This window comes from Typopeltis vanoorti, chromosome 1 (genome assembly GCF_054136105.1).
Source record: "Typopeltis vanoorti isolate ZY-2024b chromosome 1, IOZ_Tvanoo_1.0, whole genome shotgun sequence".
In the NCBI taxonomy this organism is placed as follows: Eukaryota; Metazoa; Arthropoda; class Arachnida; order Uropygi; family Thelyphonidae; genus Typopeltis; species Typopeltis vanoorti.
In genome coordinates, this window is record NC_143549.1 from 47,509,520 (window position 1) to 47,527,859 (window position 18,340).

The window sequence follows — 18,340 nt, forward strand, 5'->3', positions numbered from 1 at the left end:
TTTTCTCTTGGAAACTCGGGATTTTCGTCCCGTAAACTCAAGAAAATCGAACCTAGAACCCACACTATTTTCGGACATTACAAATATTGTGTTAGGGGTTAGGTACCACGAGATGACGGCGCTTGTTAGCCGTCCCTTCACTGCGCGCCGCTTAATTAGTACTACTCTTGGGTCAGCTATCTCTGATTGGCTACCAGTAGCTATTGAACTGCTCACTCAGTCTCCAAAAGTTACATAGGGCAAAAACGGCCTCACCTACTCCCTATACGGAAATAAAAAGAGTCAGCTTATTTTTTTTTTAATTTTTACTTCCTTTTCTTTATTTTGTTAGAGCTTTATTTTTCTCCATACAGGTTGTAAAATATCAGGTTGTTGAATTTAGACAACCTGATATTTTCCTACCATTCAGGGATTATTCTTTTACTTCATCTTGTGTTATATTTTCACTGTTCATCATTATTCCTAGGTATTTATTCATTACCTGTTCCAGTATTTTTCCATTTAGTGCTAATTTGCATCTGATTGGTTCTTCAGAAACTATCCTTGTCTTTTATTTCTCTGTTAATATTTGCATTTTAAAAGTACTGCATATATGTTAGAGTTTGAATAATTGCTTTTGGAGATCATCTTATGCGAGTAATGCTATATCATTTGCATATCCAACCAAATTTAAATGTTCTTTTTTGATTTTTATTTCATTTAATTTCACTTTCTTAACTTCTGTTATCATTTCGTCCATCATTATGTAAAATAAACATGGACTTAGATAATCATCTTCTCTGATCCCTTTCTTTACGGAGATTTTTTTGTTATGATATCTTATTGCACATTCATGTTTGTGTATATATATTTGATCTTTTCAATTATTTACAGTGGTATCTTTCTTAATGCTAGTACTTTCAGGACATCCTGTAATCCGATTCTGTGAAAAGCCTTCTCTACGTGAATGAGATAAATATTAGTTTGTTAAATTCTATTCCTCTTTCTGTAATTTTCTTTATAACAAATATAGCATCAGTATATGATCTTCCTTTACGGAATCTCTGTCATTCTTTAATAGCACTCGTATTTTAATCTTGATTCTAATTCTTCTTTTGATAAGTCTTGCATTTTTAGAGTAGTGAACAATAAGTTTATTCCTCGATAGTTTTGGAGCTCAGATTTTGTTCCCTTTTAAAAATATTTGCATTATAATATTCATTTCCCTTTATTGGGAAGCTCGCTTTTCTCGAAGACATGTTTACCTAAATTTCCCATGTTTTCATTCATTTCATTATAAATTCAATCAGTTCCAGATGATTTCCTATTTCGCAATTTTGAGATGAATGATTCTATGAATTATTAAATTCATTTTCATCTGTGTTTTATGGCTGTGGTATTTCCGACATATTCCTGGGGGATGAAATTCACTTTCTTTCTAAAGACAAAATCACAAACATTTATGCTTATTGCGGGATTCGATTATCCTGCAGTAAGCATAAATCAACAGCTTATTAGTTGGACAGCTGATTCGCTAAATCACTTCGCTGTCTATCCCCCCCCCTTCGCCTTTTTCTTTTTTCAAACAATACTAGAATAAGTTTCGGAGTAAAAATCGCATTTTGATGTAAACTGTATCGCGACGTTTTCGTCTTTATCTCTGATGTTTCAACTTTGGTTAATTATATTGACGAGCAGTAAAGAAACATACGCAGTGGTGGTATATTTCAACTCGTTATCTGAATGAAAACGAATATTTCGCGTTTGGATATTTTTATCTTATCCAAACCGAATTTAAGGTTTTTGTAGTACTAAGCGGTAACTTTTAAAATCCCCCCCCCCTCTTTCTACTGGGTGAATTTTATCTGATCAAAGTTATTCACACTGAGACAGAGGCCCTTGTAGTGTGAGACCCTAATTTATAGCTTGCATACCTTATCCATAAATCTGGTCCTAGATGAAAATACTGCAGCAATGCCATCAAGATCAAAGGATATTAAACTATGATAAATAGTTTTATTTGTGAAAATATGAAATATATTATAAAACTATTTAAGGTTTTATTATCTGCTTGGTTTTTACGTTACTATTATTAATTTTTATTATTCATTTATTTGATGTATTTCAGCTAACCGAAATTTATTTATTCGTGGGGGGTTTCCCCCTCCCGTTGGAGGGGGAAAACCCCCTCCAACGGGAGGGGGAAAATATAGATTATGTAATGACTGTAAATCCGTGTTTCAGAGGACCGCTTTGCTTGTTCTGAGGGACGAAAAATCCGCGTTTCTGGGTGAAAAAAACCTCTACCCCCGTATGAGACTGGCTAACTCACATTTAGACGAAAGAGATCAAATAAACGTTTCTCACGTCATAGACGGGAATCGAGCCTAGGTCCTTCCGACCAAATGGCTTCGTCAATATCAACTGAGCTACGGAGACGCTAGCTAACTGAAATAATGTGGTCTGACATTTGCAAAAACCCTTGAATTCGACAACTCTCACAGAGTATACTGATAATCGACTCCTTTTTTGTGTTACCAGTAAAATACTTTGTTTTTTTATCAGTTCTTCCGTACATTAGATGTTAGTTTATCATCCACAGAATAAAACAAACTTTACCATCTTACTTAAAATATAATACGTTTGTATAAAGATTTGAACATAATAAATTGCATCATTATTGAAATAAACACACAATATTATGTAATGATAGAAAATGTTTTATTTTTGTTTAAATATTTAAAAAAAAAATTGTATTATAATAATATTTATACAAAATAAAAATTTTGTATAAATATTATTAATATAAATATATTAATAATAAAAATTAAACTAAGAAAACTATCGCATTATTTTATATCAAATACTAAATATGCCTGTCTTCACTGTCTAGCATCATCGACATAAATACAGGGAAATGTTTTTGGACGAAATAACTTTTCCTTTTCTATTCCGTAGAATTTCTGTAAACCGAAAGTTTACATTCTCCTCATTCTTATTTTCTGTTTGCCTCTCCATAATCTATATTTTTACATTATGTTTCTCTTAGAGAAGTTTTGTTGAATCTGTTCATGAGAATTTTTTTCTTCACTTTCATCAGGGGGGAATCAAATCTATAACTAATATTTAACAAATATTTGGAACCAAAAATTTAATATTTTTGGTTCACTCTTCCTTAGTGAAATTTGTTATTCTAATTTCCTTTTTTATTTTTTTTTATTTCATATTTTCATTTGTCATGTTTTTTCTGTGTGAATTTGTTTTCATCATCATCAATTCATTCAAAATTAAGAGATCATATTCAAAACAGCTAATATCAAATTATGACATTTGTTGTTATTAATGTTGTTGTTGTTAATCTCTTAAGTTTTAAATTATTTTATCCAAAATCGTTCTTCTTTGCTCTTGTTTCTTAACGTGTTTCTTATATACTTTCAAAAGCCTGGCAACTCACAGCACATTCAATACCGTGAATGTACTTAGGATTAGATAACCAGAAAATACTTCTTTTCTTCTTCTTAATCATTCCTCTTCTACCTTTTACGGTGTCAAAGTTTTTATTCTTGCAATAACAACTGTAACTCGAGGATAAGGTGGTTAGCCCTATGCCTCTCGGTGTGTCCTACGTCTGTAAATGCGTGTGTTCACGGGCCGGTTTGCCTGTTCTGGGGAGAAAGAGAGATAGAGAAGCACTCTCTCTCTCTCTCTCTCTCTCCCACACACACACACACACACACTTCTCTGATGACTCAATTAGTAAACAAAAATTAATCTATGGCTAATCCTCTAGAAGAAGAAGATTCAGTCCTCAGCGTTTTACTTTCAACTCCTTTTGTTAAGTAAGTTTCTGGACCTGATGTACTGATAACGAATAATTTACTCTGTTCATATACATCAAGCTGCGTACAAAACAGTTTTATATAAAGTCGAAAAGTAGAAATTTATATAAAGTAGAATCTAGGGGAAGATAAACGATTTTTTAACAATTTAAAAAGGGATGGGTTTCTATGTAAGAATTGCTTACGATAAAAACACTGTTTCGATGAATAGATGTGATGACATTTGAATATTATTGTATGGACAGTAGCTTCGCTGAATTTTTTTAATATAGTTAAAGAGAGAATGTACGAGTAATGTCGATGCTAATTCCAATCAACAATACACGTGGAAATAGCATTTCAAGCTGCATTGTAGAATGTTAGAAAAGAAAAGTTTTTCATTAAGGGTGCTCAGAGAAATTAGTCATATTATAAGAAAGATCATGTTAAAAAAAAAGAAAGAAAAGAAATGTATAGCAATTGTTGAGGTTGTTTGCATGGCCGGAGAAACTAAACCTGTGTGTCCAGTGTATTGTGTCTGAAAATTGCTTGAGTTCGTCTGCCAGTTTTGTCAGTTTTGCAAGCTGAAAAACTGGAGTTTTCGTTTCTTTAAAAAGAAAATAATAAAACGAGGTGATAGTGATAGTGATTCCTTGTCAGGTGATAGTGATTTTTCTCCCTGAAAAAAATCACAGTAATACAGGTCCAAAAATGTCCTAAAGCAGCTTCTGGTTTAACACAGACATGTCGGAGGAATATCCAACTATCTACGTTGGAATTCAGCGAGCTCTGTTCTTCATAGTATTATATTCATTTGTCACTAGAGTTCCCCTCTGCATTATTTTTTGCATACAACGTGCTTATGATCAGGTGGTTCTAATACTTTTAAAATCATTGTGTGATTTATAAACAAAACGAGAGAGAGAGAGAGGATATACTGTAAAAGCGTTTTCTTGTCAGCCATAGTTGGAAATTCTCGAGCGCGTCTGTTGATTTGAAAAAATTTCTTGTAATAGTCTCCTTGAAATTTATTCAATAATAGCCACATCCCTTAATTTATGTGCTCAGTGTGCTGACTGTCCTTTTAAGTTTTTTGGATTCCGCTTGTTGTTTCCATCAAAATATCGCAATTTTTCCAAAACTACGCGGTAATTCAATGAAATTAAGTTAAAAGATTGAGAACCATAAAAAAATGTATGCTGAAGAAAATTTCCTAAACAACTGGATTCAAAATAGATCCGCTATTAATTTTTATCTCAGATGCAAAATTCGCTTAACTACCCCCCCCCCCCCCCGTTAACTTCTGTGTTCAGTATTTTTTGTAAAATAGTACATTTGGACATCGAAAGTAGTTGAACAATACTCTCAAGAAAGAGTCGAGCCTGTTACGCAACAATTGAAAATTTTAAATAAAAATGTAATGATGAATACATTGTATATACCTAGACGTAATGGCTCTGTTATCGAGGTACCAAAATCGCATGTTACGGATTAGGAATTTAAAAGCAGAAATGACTCTGTCTGTTGAATCCCTTCTAAAATATTTTGAAGGTGAACCAATTCAAGGAGAGATTGACCTCAGAATCCGGGCTATTTTGGAAGTTTATAACAGAAAAAAGGCGGAAATGCGCACATTTTTTTTAAATAGAGAATATGAACAAAAATTTATTTATTCTTCTGCTAAGGTGTGTTTCTGGAAGAATGTTAATGATGTGAACCTTGTTAGTGAAGTTCTGGTGTGTTTATATGATTGTGATCGCTTTCTTGGAATCCGAGCGCAAGAACTTCACTATCCTGAACTGATTCTTCCTCTATGGACATGGAACGGAAATGACATAACTGATGCTAGGGAAATCAGCGAGTCCCCATTATCCTATTTCTATCGTGCTGCTAATACAAATAAGATGGTATTTGATTTTTCTGAGCCTTTTATTGAAGTGATTTGTTTTCGGGGCACTTTTGATTTATTGAAGATTTCTGTTCAGAGATTGAAGCTTGATGTATTATTGCAACTATTGAGGTTTGGAGGTTATTTTCCTCCAAATATCATTCTGGTCGATAAATTTACAGAATTTCGAATGTGTTATCTTATTGTGCTATGCATGGAGGAAGATATCATTGATGAAGAACAAGACAATTTGCAACAAGAAGATAAAGTATTGGATCAGCAACGAATGAAATGTATTAATTTTATTCTACGTGTTGTTCCTCAGCTCGACTGTCCAACTTTTTACAAAGTTCTGGAAGAACGCTTTATTTTAAAATGGCAGGTTGCACAACCAAACTTTGATTTTTCTACGAGTCAGGTGATGGAGCTCATTTTTAATTGGGCACCCATGTTAAAAGAGCAATGTATGAACCCAGCCAAGTTAATCCATCTGTGTAAGTGTGTCATCAGACGTGTTCTGTATGATAACTGGCAACTTCCAGATGGCATCCAAAGACTTCCTCTCACTCCGAGAATCATCGGATATGTTGACCTTCAAGAGGACTGAGTTCATTTTCAGTTGAATAGATAATCTGTCCCATCATAATTCATCACTGCATTAAGTCACAGGCTTTATGCAATTTCCTGTTTCAAACGTTTTAGAATAAACGATTTATTTATTGAGTTTTGCTGCATCTTTATAAATGACCTGCAGAGGTAAACGTGTGTGTGTGTGTGTAAGTCTGTAATCTTTTTTTTTTTTTTAAATGATTACAGACTTTAGCTTTTAAAGATAGTTCTTTTATTAAATATCATAATCCGTTATTATATTCCTTATCTTAATGAGAAAACGGCTTAAAATAATAATACAGATGAGCTTTACAGATATAGTAAGATGAAAGGTGATATGTTATTTGCTGGGTAGTTTTTTGAACTTGTATTTCATCCAATCCATTTATTTATGTATTACGTACAAAATATAATAAGAGTAGAAGAAAACTAACGTTGAGTTTCTATATATATATAGAAACTCAACGTTATTCATTAGAAAAAGTAAGAGCACAACTATCTGGTTAATTATATATTTGTATAAACAGAATCTAATATTAAGTACAGTACATATGTTTAAGTATCGTGCATAAAGAAGGTTACCGAAACATTACCATATTGCTTCAACATGAACATGGAAGCTGACCACTCAACAGTACAAAAGTCACCGAGACATCGAAGGTCAGTAAGCACAATGTTCTGCCACAAGTGTAATGAGCCGTTAAGCGACGAAGGAGACGAACCACACTGCTCTGGCTGTGGGCGACGATGATACTGGATTTCGGAAACTATGTGGGAAGCAGGGACGAATATTCAGGATGTGCGATGCTCATCCACACTGAATAGCAATATCACCGACAGTGGCGCACTCAGGATTTAATCTGGGGGGGGGGTGAGTTGAGTAGACGATTTAAGAATAGACACTACGCATTGCATACGACCTATGACTGATCATCATCTCCAGTGATCGCCAATACATGATACCCGTGATCTCCTCTGGCCCGGCTCGCGCAAACGAAGTAGCGCTCTTCCGCCCGGGCACTACCATGTTCTCCTTGCGTTCACAGTGGCCGTGATTCCCGAGGGCTATAGGGTATTCCCACCTTATGTGACCGCTAATTCATAAGTAGCATAGAAATAGAAGACAAGACACAACATAAATTTAAAAAATAATAATTTTAATTAGGAAAAGATTTTTGGAAAATTTTCTAGTGTTTTTTCCTTTTTCTTTTTTTTTGGGGGGGGATGTCCCCCCCCCGGGTGCGCCAATGATCACCGATATTCTATTTTTGCATTTATTTCCGTTAAAAACTCCCCTAATTCGCGTGATTCCTAAAAGTAAACACAATATACTAATGCTTCATGAAGAGAACACTTTTTAAAGCGTAAACATTTTATCACATTCGCGTAAATCGCCCGTGTGTGCTTTCAAAATATATACACCTTTGAGCCCTTTGAAAAGATGTACATATGGCGCAGCGGATCAAATTCTTAGCGTTCTAGTCGTTTTAAACCGCTCAGAAGGCGAGGCAGAGTGAGCTCTGAGACAATAGCACATAGAGGCTGCGATTGGTTATGATGTCAACCAATCCAACTGGACGTTGTCGTTTGTCATGAATTGCTGTTTTGTTTTCTGAGTTTCATGTTTTGCGTGCCTGAAGTGTAAACTGGGATGATAGGAAGTATTTATATATAATATAGACAATTTATAAAAATTAAGTGGATATTAAATTCAGCATTATTACAAAGCCGAATACAGAAACTATAAAAGTTTCGTATGAAATTTGACCAGAGAGCTTACGGGAATACACTTCCCGGTATTTACGATGCAGGACGCAGGACATTTATGGCGCAGAGGGTGAAGCTTTACGCTTTTTGTATTCCCTGTTGTCTGATTCGGAAGCTGTGATGGGAAGCTATTTTAGCTCGCCCTGAGGGGACAGAAGTGGTTAAGTGTCATCGTTGGGTGTTAGAATGGCTTTAGGTCTCTTGTGTTTCCAGTGGTCCTTGCTGTCATAGTTTCCAGTTTGCTGGATTAATTGGTTTGGATGGTTGGACACTGTCTTGAAGTATTTTTCTCCGAGGGAGTGTAGTAGTGAGGAGATGTGGGGGATGTTTATGTCCCGGTGGATCTGGTTGTTCCTGATGAACCATGGGGCATCCAGGATCATCCGTAGGCACTTGTTTTGTAGTCTTTGTAGCTTGAGGATATTTGTCTTGGAAGTATGGCTCCAGGCTGGGGAGGCATATGTAATTGTGGGCCGGATCACTGTCTTGTAGAGTAGAATTTTGTTTCTTGTGTTTAGTTTGCTGTGTCTATTGATCAAGGGGTACAGTTGGGCGATGACGTTTGATGTTTTGGTGCACGTGCTCTTGATGTGGCTGTTGAAGCATAATCTTTTGTCTAGGAGTATTCCAAGGTATTTAGTATCCGTTTTCCAGGGAATATTTGTGTTGAACAGGGTGATGTCTCCTTTGGGGTCTGCTCGTCTTCTTATGAGGAGTATACTTGTACTTTTCTGGAGGTTTACTGGTATTTACGAGTTGCCCTAGCCGGACCTTATAGGAAACATGCTTACTCTGACAGCCAGCGTCCATATATTCGCCTCCTATTGGTCCATTTTGACAGTTTCACAGAGCCAAAAGGCTTCACTTCGGCGATGCAAAATTTATAAAAATCAAGTGGATATTAAATACAGCATTATTTCAAAGCTGAATATACAGAAACTATAAAAGTTTCGAAATTGACCATTTGAAAATCTGATTTACGTGCAGTTTGGACTGGTAGCATTGCAGCCCCACCACTACAAATTCTTACGAGCCTCCACTGGGACACAGTATTGTAGTCAGAGGAGGTAAGGTTCGTCTTCCTCTTCAAAATTTTATACCATTGAGTAACTCAAATATACCAACCAAATATATCATTCTCCATTATTGTTTTCTAATATACAGTATTTTAAAACCAACACATTGTTTCCCCACTCTGTGCAGGTTTTGTTACAATTAATGATAAATTAATGTATTCAAAGTTATCCTACAGTTAATTGCATTAGACAAATTAAGATGAGCAGTGATGTGTTATACACTCTTAAAACGTTCCTGCATCGATAAAAATGCATTCAGACGGTAAAACTTACGTGCATTTTGTAGCGTGGGTTGCATGAGCCACGACAGCATACCCAACTGAAATGGGCACGCGATGCCATGGGAATCAAAGAAAGAGAGAGAGAGAGAGAGAGAGCAGCCAAACGCGCACCGAATGCCGCAGTCCACAGCAGGGCCAGTTTTATCATTAGGCGAACCTAGGTCATCGCTTCGGGCGCTAAGAATTATTTAACGCATGATAATTCTAGAGATATTGACGGAACAGATTTCTGTAGTGAATTACAAATAATAGCAAGGCGAATTCCAGAAAATACTTCCTCATTAGACGTCTGTCATACATATGCAAAAATAATCTTGAAAATAGTGTTCCAAATGTGTTAATTGCTCTGAGAATTTTTTCGACATTGCCAGTATTGGTAAGCTCAGAAAGGAGTTTCTCGAAATTAAAACTTACACTCGTTCTACGATGGCGCAGGAACGACTCACTGGTCTAGCAATAATATCTATAGAGCATGAAATTGATCTACAATCAATATAGATGAATTAATTCAAAACTTTAGCAAAGCAAACGTCCGAAAGATTAATTTTTCATAATTTTTGCATTTAAGATGTAATAATTTTCTTGCCATACAGATATTAGGAGTAATCATATATGCATACAAATGTATTGGTTTTCATTAATACAATTTTTAATGTTCATAATGATATTATTTTTATAAATATCCACATGTGTAGGTATACGGGTGCTTGTGTGAGTATGACAAAATATATATAGAGAGAGACAATGTATAGGAGCGCCTACATTTTCTTCTTGCCTAGGGGCATCAAATGCTCTCGGACCGGCCCTGGTCCACAGTATACTAATGCTTCATGAAGAGGAAACTTTCCGATGCGTAAAACAGACACCAAGCAAAACCAGTGATACACAGCAGGATCCCTTCCTGATCTTACGATTACCGACTACTATGATTCGTTCAAACTCATGGTTAAAGACTTGCTTAATACCCACATTTAACAAATTAACAAAAAATTCGAGTACGAACATTGCATACAGTACAATAAGAAGAGAAGTAGTGCTTGGAACTTGGCTGTACATAAAATTGAAACTAACGGTGGCAATAGAAGAGCAGGAAAATCTCAAGTGCGAAAACGAAGAACTTCGTTTTCGCAGTTCTTCGTTTTCGCAGTTGAGAAAACGAAGAACTTCAAAAAGAGATAAACACTTGTATGTGGCAAATCGAGCATAAATTAACGGGAAAAAAATACGAATAGAGGGATACTAAAAGAAAAGGAAGAAAAATTAACCTTCATGGTACAACCATCGTCATTCCAGCCACATACACCACTTCTGCTAATTGAAGACCCACAAAAAATAAAGCTCCTACAACATCGATCATTTATTAATATGTCCATTTATTAATAACAGTAATTACACATATTAGGTCTACTCACAGTAACAAAAACAAAAGTACTCAGCAATGAAACTTTTGCTCATGGTATTAAAAAAGTGTGACTATTTCCGAAGACCAATGAGATTATTATTATTGTTAATCATTATTATAAATAATGAAAAATATAAAAAAATCATTATTATTCATTCACTTATATCAATTCTGCTTATTTTAACAGACGATTATAAAAAAATAAAGAAATCGGTTAACGCTTTTTATTATTATTATTATTATTATTATTATTATTATTATTATTATTATTATTATTATTATTATTATTATTATTATTATTATTATTAGAGGGAGCTGTGTAGGCATACGAACGGTTGCATGGTGGTATCGCTGCTCCTATTTTTTATAGTTTTAAAGTGGTTCTAACTCCTGTTTTTAACTTAAAAGTGTCATAAAGTAATTCTGCTTGTCACGCTGAAGACAGTGATATATAACTCATCGAAATCGGCCAAGTGGAATCCAAATTTTCAGTGGGCTGAAAATTGAACAGAGTTCACCGTGGTCACTAACGAGCATAGAACACGTCGCCATCTTTACAGTTCTCAAGGGAAGAAAGGTGAGTCATGAAGTGCAACAAGTGCCTGAAGGATTTATCGTCCGACGGAAGTCATATAACCTGCAGGAAATACCTTAGGAATCTTCACGTTACATGTTCCGGTTATCATGACAACGCAAATCCAATGCCAAAAGAGAGGAATGGAAGTGCATATACTGCAGAGAGAACAAAGAAACGCCGCCATCAACGGCGCAAGTGATTACACCGGAGGCAGAATTGGACAATGAACTGAACAGACAAAAAAATACCGGTGAGGCTTATCGTTAGAATTCAGTAAATTTATTACTAATAACAGGTTTAGAGAATATAAAAGCCAGCCTAGTAGATCTCGTTCAAGAACTCTTTGATAAACAGAATAAACAAATAGCGAATATGAAGAGTTTGTTAAATATAATAATTCAAGTCGAAGAAGTCTTATAAACGGTAAAAGACATTAAAATCAGCATTAACGTACTAACTGACAGGGAACACAAATTGATGAAAGACACATCCCAACTCTGTCAAGAACTTAATTCCTAAAACTACAATACGAACTTTTAAATCAACAACAACATGAAGAAGATCTTGTCATAAACGGTCTTCCAGAAACTGCATACACAGAATATCCTCAGAGACGTAGTTTTAAAGTCAGGCCATGCAATTGACATTCCCCTACAGCATAATGATATTCAGACCATAAATCGGATTCACAGGAAGAACAGAAAACAAGGCTTGCCACGATCCGCACCAGTCATAGTTCGTCTGACAAGCAAGTCCACAAGAGACAATCTCATAAAAGCCAGCAGACTGAAAAAACCAGTTGTCAAGGACGTAAACGCATCGCAAGACAATACACCAATCTTTCTATCTGAGTATTTAACACCATTCAATCAGAATCTGTTCTACCATGCAAAAAAAAAGCATAAACAGAAAAAAATTATCAATTTTTGTGGATCAAAGACGACAAGATATTCTTGAAAAAGTCACAAACTTCATAGCCTAAGCAAATAAGACATAGATAGGCTGCCAGAGTGAAACAAAAGACTCCAAATTAGTTCAAAAAGAAGACCTCAACACAACAAAAATGAATGTGAATCATCAGATAGATGTAATTACTCCACAATACATCAGCAATTGTACTTTTGACCCGCTTGATGCATGGAAACAACACACAGTACAAGCGAGAGGACTCTCAATCTTGCATATTAACATCAGAAGCATCCAAAAACATTGGCTATTGTTACAGGCCTATCTGAGGAATTACACCGGTGTTATTGATATATTGGTCCTAACAGAAGTATCCATAACTAATGATGAAGCGTCTGCTTTCCAAATTCCAGGCTTCCACCAACATTGATCATGACTCCAAACAAAAAGAGGGGTTAGAATATTAATATTTATCGAACATAAATTAATAGCAAAAGAAACTGTCTATCAGTTTGAACATGCTGAAATCCTTTGCATCGAAATCACTAATACCACCAATACACAGCATCCCATAATACTAAATGCTATTTACAGGCCACCAAACTTAAACATGATAAAATTTTTGCACGAATTTAATTGCTGGCTTTCACGCCAAGAAATATGCTCTGCCGAATACCTAATGATAATCGGTGTCACAAACATAAATATTGCAAACGAAAACCAGAACAACACTGTACAATACCTAGACACGCTATACATACCCAATATAATATAATACCAACAATAACATCATGTACTAGAGAAGAAATATTTGGAAATACTATCACTGCTTCCTGCCTAGATCATATAAACATCCGATCACCACCAAACAGTTACACTGCATCAGTCGTAAAGTGCAAAGTAGCAGACCATTACTTCACCGCTCTAAACCTGCACACTAAGACAATATCCATGCAACGCCCCACAGATGAAAAGCAACACAAAACAATAATAGAAAGAAATAGTCAACCACGAAATAAGAAAAACCGACTGGGATTACATCAGTTTCAGCATATATCTTATATAACATCATTAAACTCACACTGGAGGAAATATATAAGAAAGCTGCAAAGAAAAGCAGAATTCGTTCAAGAATAACCCAAAATCCTTAATCCTAGAAATACACAAAAAGGACGCTTTATGGAAAGAATTAAAGCGATATCCAAATAACACAGCTTTAAAAACTGAATATAAGATAACAAGGAACCGCCTAACAACACAAAAAACGCAAAAAATGCAGAGATAAACAAACCTCTGCGCAAAACAATATGAAACAAACCTGGCACTTGATCAACGAGATGCCAGATTGTGCTCCCAACACCACCGCCTCCGAAACCATCAAACACAGCTTCATGAAAGACGCAAAACCTATCCAACATCTAGCAAATGACTTTAACCATAATGATAATCGGCGACATAAATATTGCAAACGAAAACGAAAAATGTAACACAAATCAAACCAAACAATGGCCCAGGAATTGATGGTATAAGACCTAAGGATATCAAGCAACATGCAACTAGCTGAGGTCCTATCTTACTAAAATTAATAAATGAAATATTTAAAACAGGACTGATACCAAGTATGTTAAAGATCGTCATAATCACACTCATATACAAACATGAAAAATTAAATTTAATCAGCAATTACAGACCCATAGCAACATTACATTACCAATTATCAATCAAATTATGCAGCGGATCGTATTATTAAAGAAACTCACAGCATACACTGAGATCTTTCATATTATCCCCAAAACACAATATCGTTTTCAGAAAATAAGGGAACAACATCTCTCTTGGAAAACTTTACAGACGTAATTAATACCGCCTTAGACAAAAACAAAATTGCTAAGGTAGTCTTTATTGATCTAACTAAAGCATTTGATACACTCACACATCACACCTTGTTAGAAAAGATGAGGCATGTTGGAATAGACGGGCCTCTGCGCAGGTGGTTTACAAACTACCTCCAAAATAGAAAGCATATCACACGTATCGGATCAAACCGAAGCAGAGAGCTACCAATAACCTGTGGAGTACGACAGGGAGCTGTACTCTCACCAACTCTATTCAACATTTACATGCACGATATTAATCAGCTACTTCTCAAAGATATGTTCTTCCAATACGCAGACGATACAGCTATAATATTCATCCATAATAACGCAAGCATAGCCCAAACAAATATGCAATATGACATAAATCTGCTCATAGACTGGTTCACCAAAAACTCCATACACCTAAACTCAGATAAGACAAAATTAATGATATTCAGAAATCCACTGACTCGACCAGAGACTCACAGCATAACATATACAGGGTGTTCGGGATAAATTTGACATATTTATAATTAATTATATTTTTCCGTAAGTTACATGTATTAACACACACTTCTCTTCATTTAAAAGTTTGGACCCTTCTTCATTCATATACAAGATGTCAGAAAGGATGGATAGCTGGAACCCACCTGAATCATGGAAGAGAATAACTTGTATCATGATGATTCGTGCCCGCCATCAAAATAAGGATATTACGACTGCTGCCCAATGCTCCCTGAATACAGTAAAAACAATCAGGCATGAACTAGAGACTTGCAATGGTGACTACGAGGATGTAGCAAGAAGAAAGATCCCTAGCAGACGATCTGATTGCGTTCGTACAGCAGAATTCCTCGCAAATCTGCAGGAACAGGTGTTGAAGAACCCTGGCATTGGAATTCGGGCTTTGTTCGTGGAGTTGCTAACTGTAGTCAAGCCCTGGATAACAAGGGTAGCCAATGGTAGGCCGTATGTATGGCAGCAGGATTCGGCCCCTTGCCACACCTCTGGGAAAAGTCAAAAATGGTTGTCTGAAAATTTCTACGACTTCACCAGTCCAAATGTTTGGCCTCCAAACTCCCCAGACCTTAACCCCATGGATTATTTTGTATGGGGCGCAGTTGAAAAAGACACCAATCGCACTTCCAGTAATACAAAAGCCCAGTTAATGGATAAAATTAAAACAGTTTTTGCGGCCCTTCCCAGGGAGACTGTAGCATCAGCTTGTTCGAGGTTCCGAAGCAGAATTGAAGCTGTGATCGATGCTAATGGTGGTTATTTTGAGTAAATCTTGTTGATAGTATTGTAATTAACTCTGCCTGTAATGTTTTTTTGTCAATTCATTAAATTTAATAGATACAAAGAAGATTTTCTTTTTCCTTACGAAACTGTCAAATTTATCCCGAACACCCTGTATATATAACCATCCAACACCCCCTCTCCAACATAAAAAACACACAGAACAGTAAACCACTACAATCACTCAGGTTGAAACAATATACGCCCTTGGAAATTTACTTCGATGCAGATATGAACTGGAATAGTCACATAAACCATCTACACAACAAACTCCGAACAATAACTGGCAAACTCTACAGGTTAAAAGTTCCCACACGCTTAAAACCACTAATATACGAAGAACTATGCCAAAATATACTAAGATACGCTATAACCACATATGCTTTCTGTGCACCCTACAAACTAAATAGATTAATGTCGTTACAGTACAAAATAATAAAATTGACCTTTTGGGAACAAAAAGACAATAACAACTTTATATACATGCAATGTCAGAACACAAAATAATGAACAGCAAAACACTTATGGCACTGTACAGCTTTGCTAAAACATTATTTCGATGCCAACTACAGGACAGTCAGAAACACATACCGTATAACAGGACCTCAGACAACTAATTATATCATATAAATACAATAATCACTTCGGAAAGGCCACACGAAACTATTACATCCCAGACATGATAAACAAATTACCTTTTGAAAACAGAAACCTTACAAAGTACAATAGCCTAAAAAGAGCTCTAAGGACCTATGAATAAGAAACACGTACCATACAAACTTAATGAACACAATACTGTATATTCATTCAGGCTTCCAGCTCAGCGACACATCAAGACATTCCTAATCGGTTTGATTAAACTATAATAGGTTTATATAATAGGTATAATAGGTTTAACCAAATGCAATAATCTCTTCGGAAAGGCTTACGAAATCAAACCTATTAAACATAGGTTTGATTTCGTAATTTCCCAACACAGCAAACAAACCAATAAATAATAACTAACTGGTGTCATCCTCAAATAAGCTTACAAATAAGCTTCGAGGATGAAAGCTGAGAAATTACATCTCATCCAAGATTTAAAATTTTTTTTTTTTTTAAATGTAAACCCATATATCACATTTCAGTGCTGTAGTTACAGCACTTAAATATACTAAAAATCAAAATTGTAAATATATATAACTCATTGTTAAATGAATAAATGCTCTATTATTATTATTATTATTATTATTATTATTATTATTATTATTATTATTATTATTATTATTATTATTATTATTATTATTATTATTATTATTATTTCTTTATTTCTTTATTTATTTAATAATAATTAAACTGAGTGGATTATTAGATAATAATCCACTCAGTTTTCTTCACGAGTTAGAAACATGGCTAAGCGGCATCGAACCGCGTACAACACATAGGCTCATCCTAATAGGAGATATTAACCTAAATACTCTTGACCGCGCTTCTTCAACCACTAACACATATCTTGATATACTAAGTCAGTACAACATAAACCCTACCATTAACTCCCCACCAAGAGAAGAAATACTCAATACTCAATAACACAATCATGCATTGATCATATCAACATACGGGCTCCCATCCATACATATACATCATCAGTAATTAACGTAAAAATTGCCGATCACTACTTTATCTCAACTTCGTTTTATTACGTTTCCTACCCCCCCCCTCTCACCACCACAAAAGTCGACAAAAATAGATCATACTAAAGAGCATTGTCGATAACCAAGTAAAAATTACAGACTGGAATTCCCTACTTAAAGTAACATTATACGAGAATTTTCAACTAAAGTTCACAGAAATATACAAAAAAGCAACAAAACCTACACAAACGAGGCGACAAACAGACAACAATCCATGGATAAATGACGACATACTAAATACTATTACTGAAAAAGAATATCTATGGAAAGAACTTAAAAAGTCACCCAGTAACACACATTTACAAACCTTATACAAAAACACAAGAAATAAACTAACAACAAAAATTCGTAGGGCAAAAAGACGCTACTACTACTTCCAAAAATTCATGGAATATAACGACAACATTAAGCAAACATGGGCTACACTCAACGAATTAGTAACCCGAAAAAAGAAAACTTCAGCACAAGATTTTATTGCAAAAAGCTTCGGTCAGGACACAAACCAAGAGGAACTAGCAGACTCATTCAACCATGCTTTCACAAACAATATCACACAACTCAAAAAAGACAAACTACCAACGATCAACAAAAAACTACCGACACAAAGTCAACAACAAACGATGTATTTTACACCCATAACAAAACAGGAACTTAAAGAAGCACTCCTAAAACTAAAACCAAAGACCACTCCAGGAATAGACAAAATAAGACTCAGAGACCTTATAACACACTTTGAACAAATAAATCCAATACTTTTGAAACTCGTGAACATAATATTCGACACAGGCATTATTCCACAACAACTAAAAACTGCAGTAATTACGCCAATATACAAACACGGCAAAAGAAACGATACTCAGAACTACAGACCAATAGCTACACTACCAGTCATCTCAAAAATTCTAGAAAAAATAACACACACTAGACTACAGAACTATTTACAGAAGTTCAACATCATCTCACAAAACCAATATGGCTTTCAGAAAACAAAAAGCACCATTACTTTATTAGAAGACATCGCCGACACAATAAACAAAGCTCTCGACAAAAACAAGTACGCCGTCCTTATACTGCTGGACCTAACCAAAGCATTTGACACACTTGAACATGACATACTACTCACCAAACTATACTCAATAGGTATAAGAGGAACACTGCATACATGGTTCAAGAACTACCTCTCAAACAGAACACAAGTAACAAAAAATA

General features: G+C 35.2%; 1 protein-coding gene across 1 annotated transcript in view; it reads left to right on the plus strand.

The window, feature by feature from the left end:
- The window catches only part of LOC150109951 (uncharacterized), an 81,629-nt gene extending 75,337 nt beyond the window's left edge, over positions 1–6,292 (plus strand). The window contains exon 2 of the mRNA XM_090400462.1: positions 5,483–6,292. Coding sequence (XP_090256588.1) covers positions 5,483–6,292 — 810 coding nt within the window. The remainder of the gene's footprint in view (positions 1–5,482) is intronic.
- Positions 6,293–18,340: the final 12,048 nt, after the last annotated feature.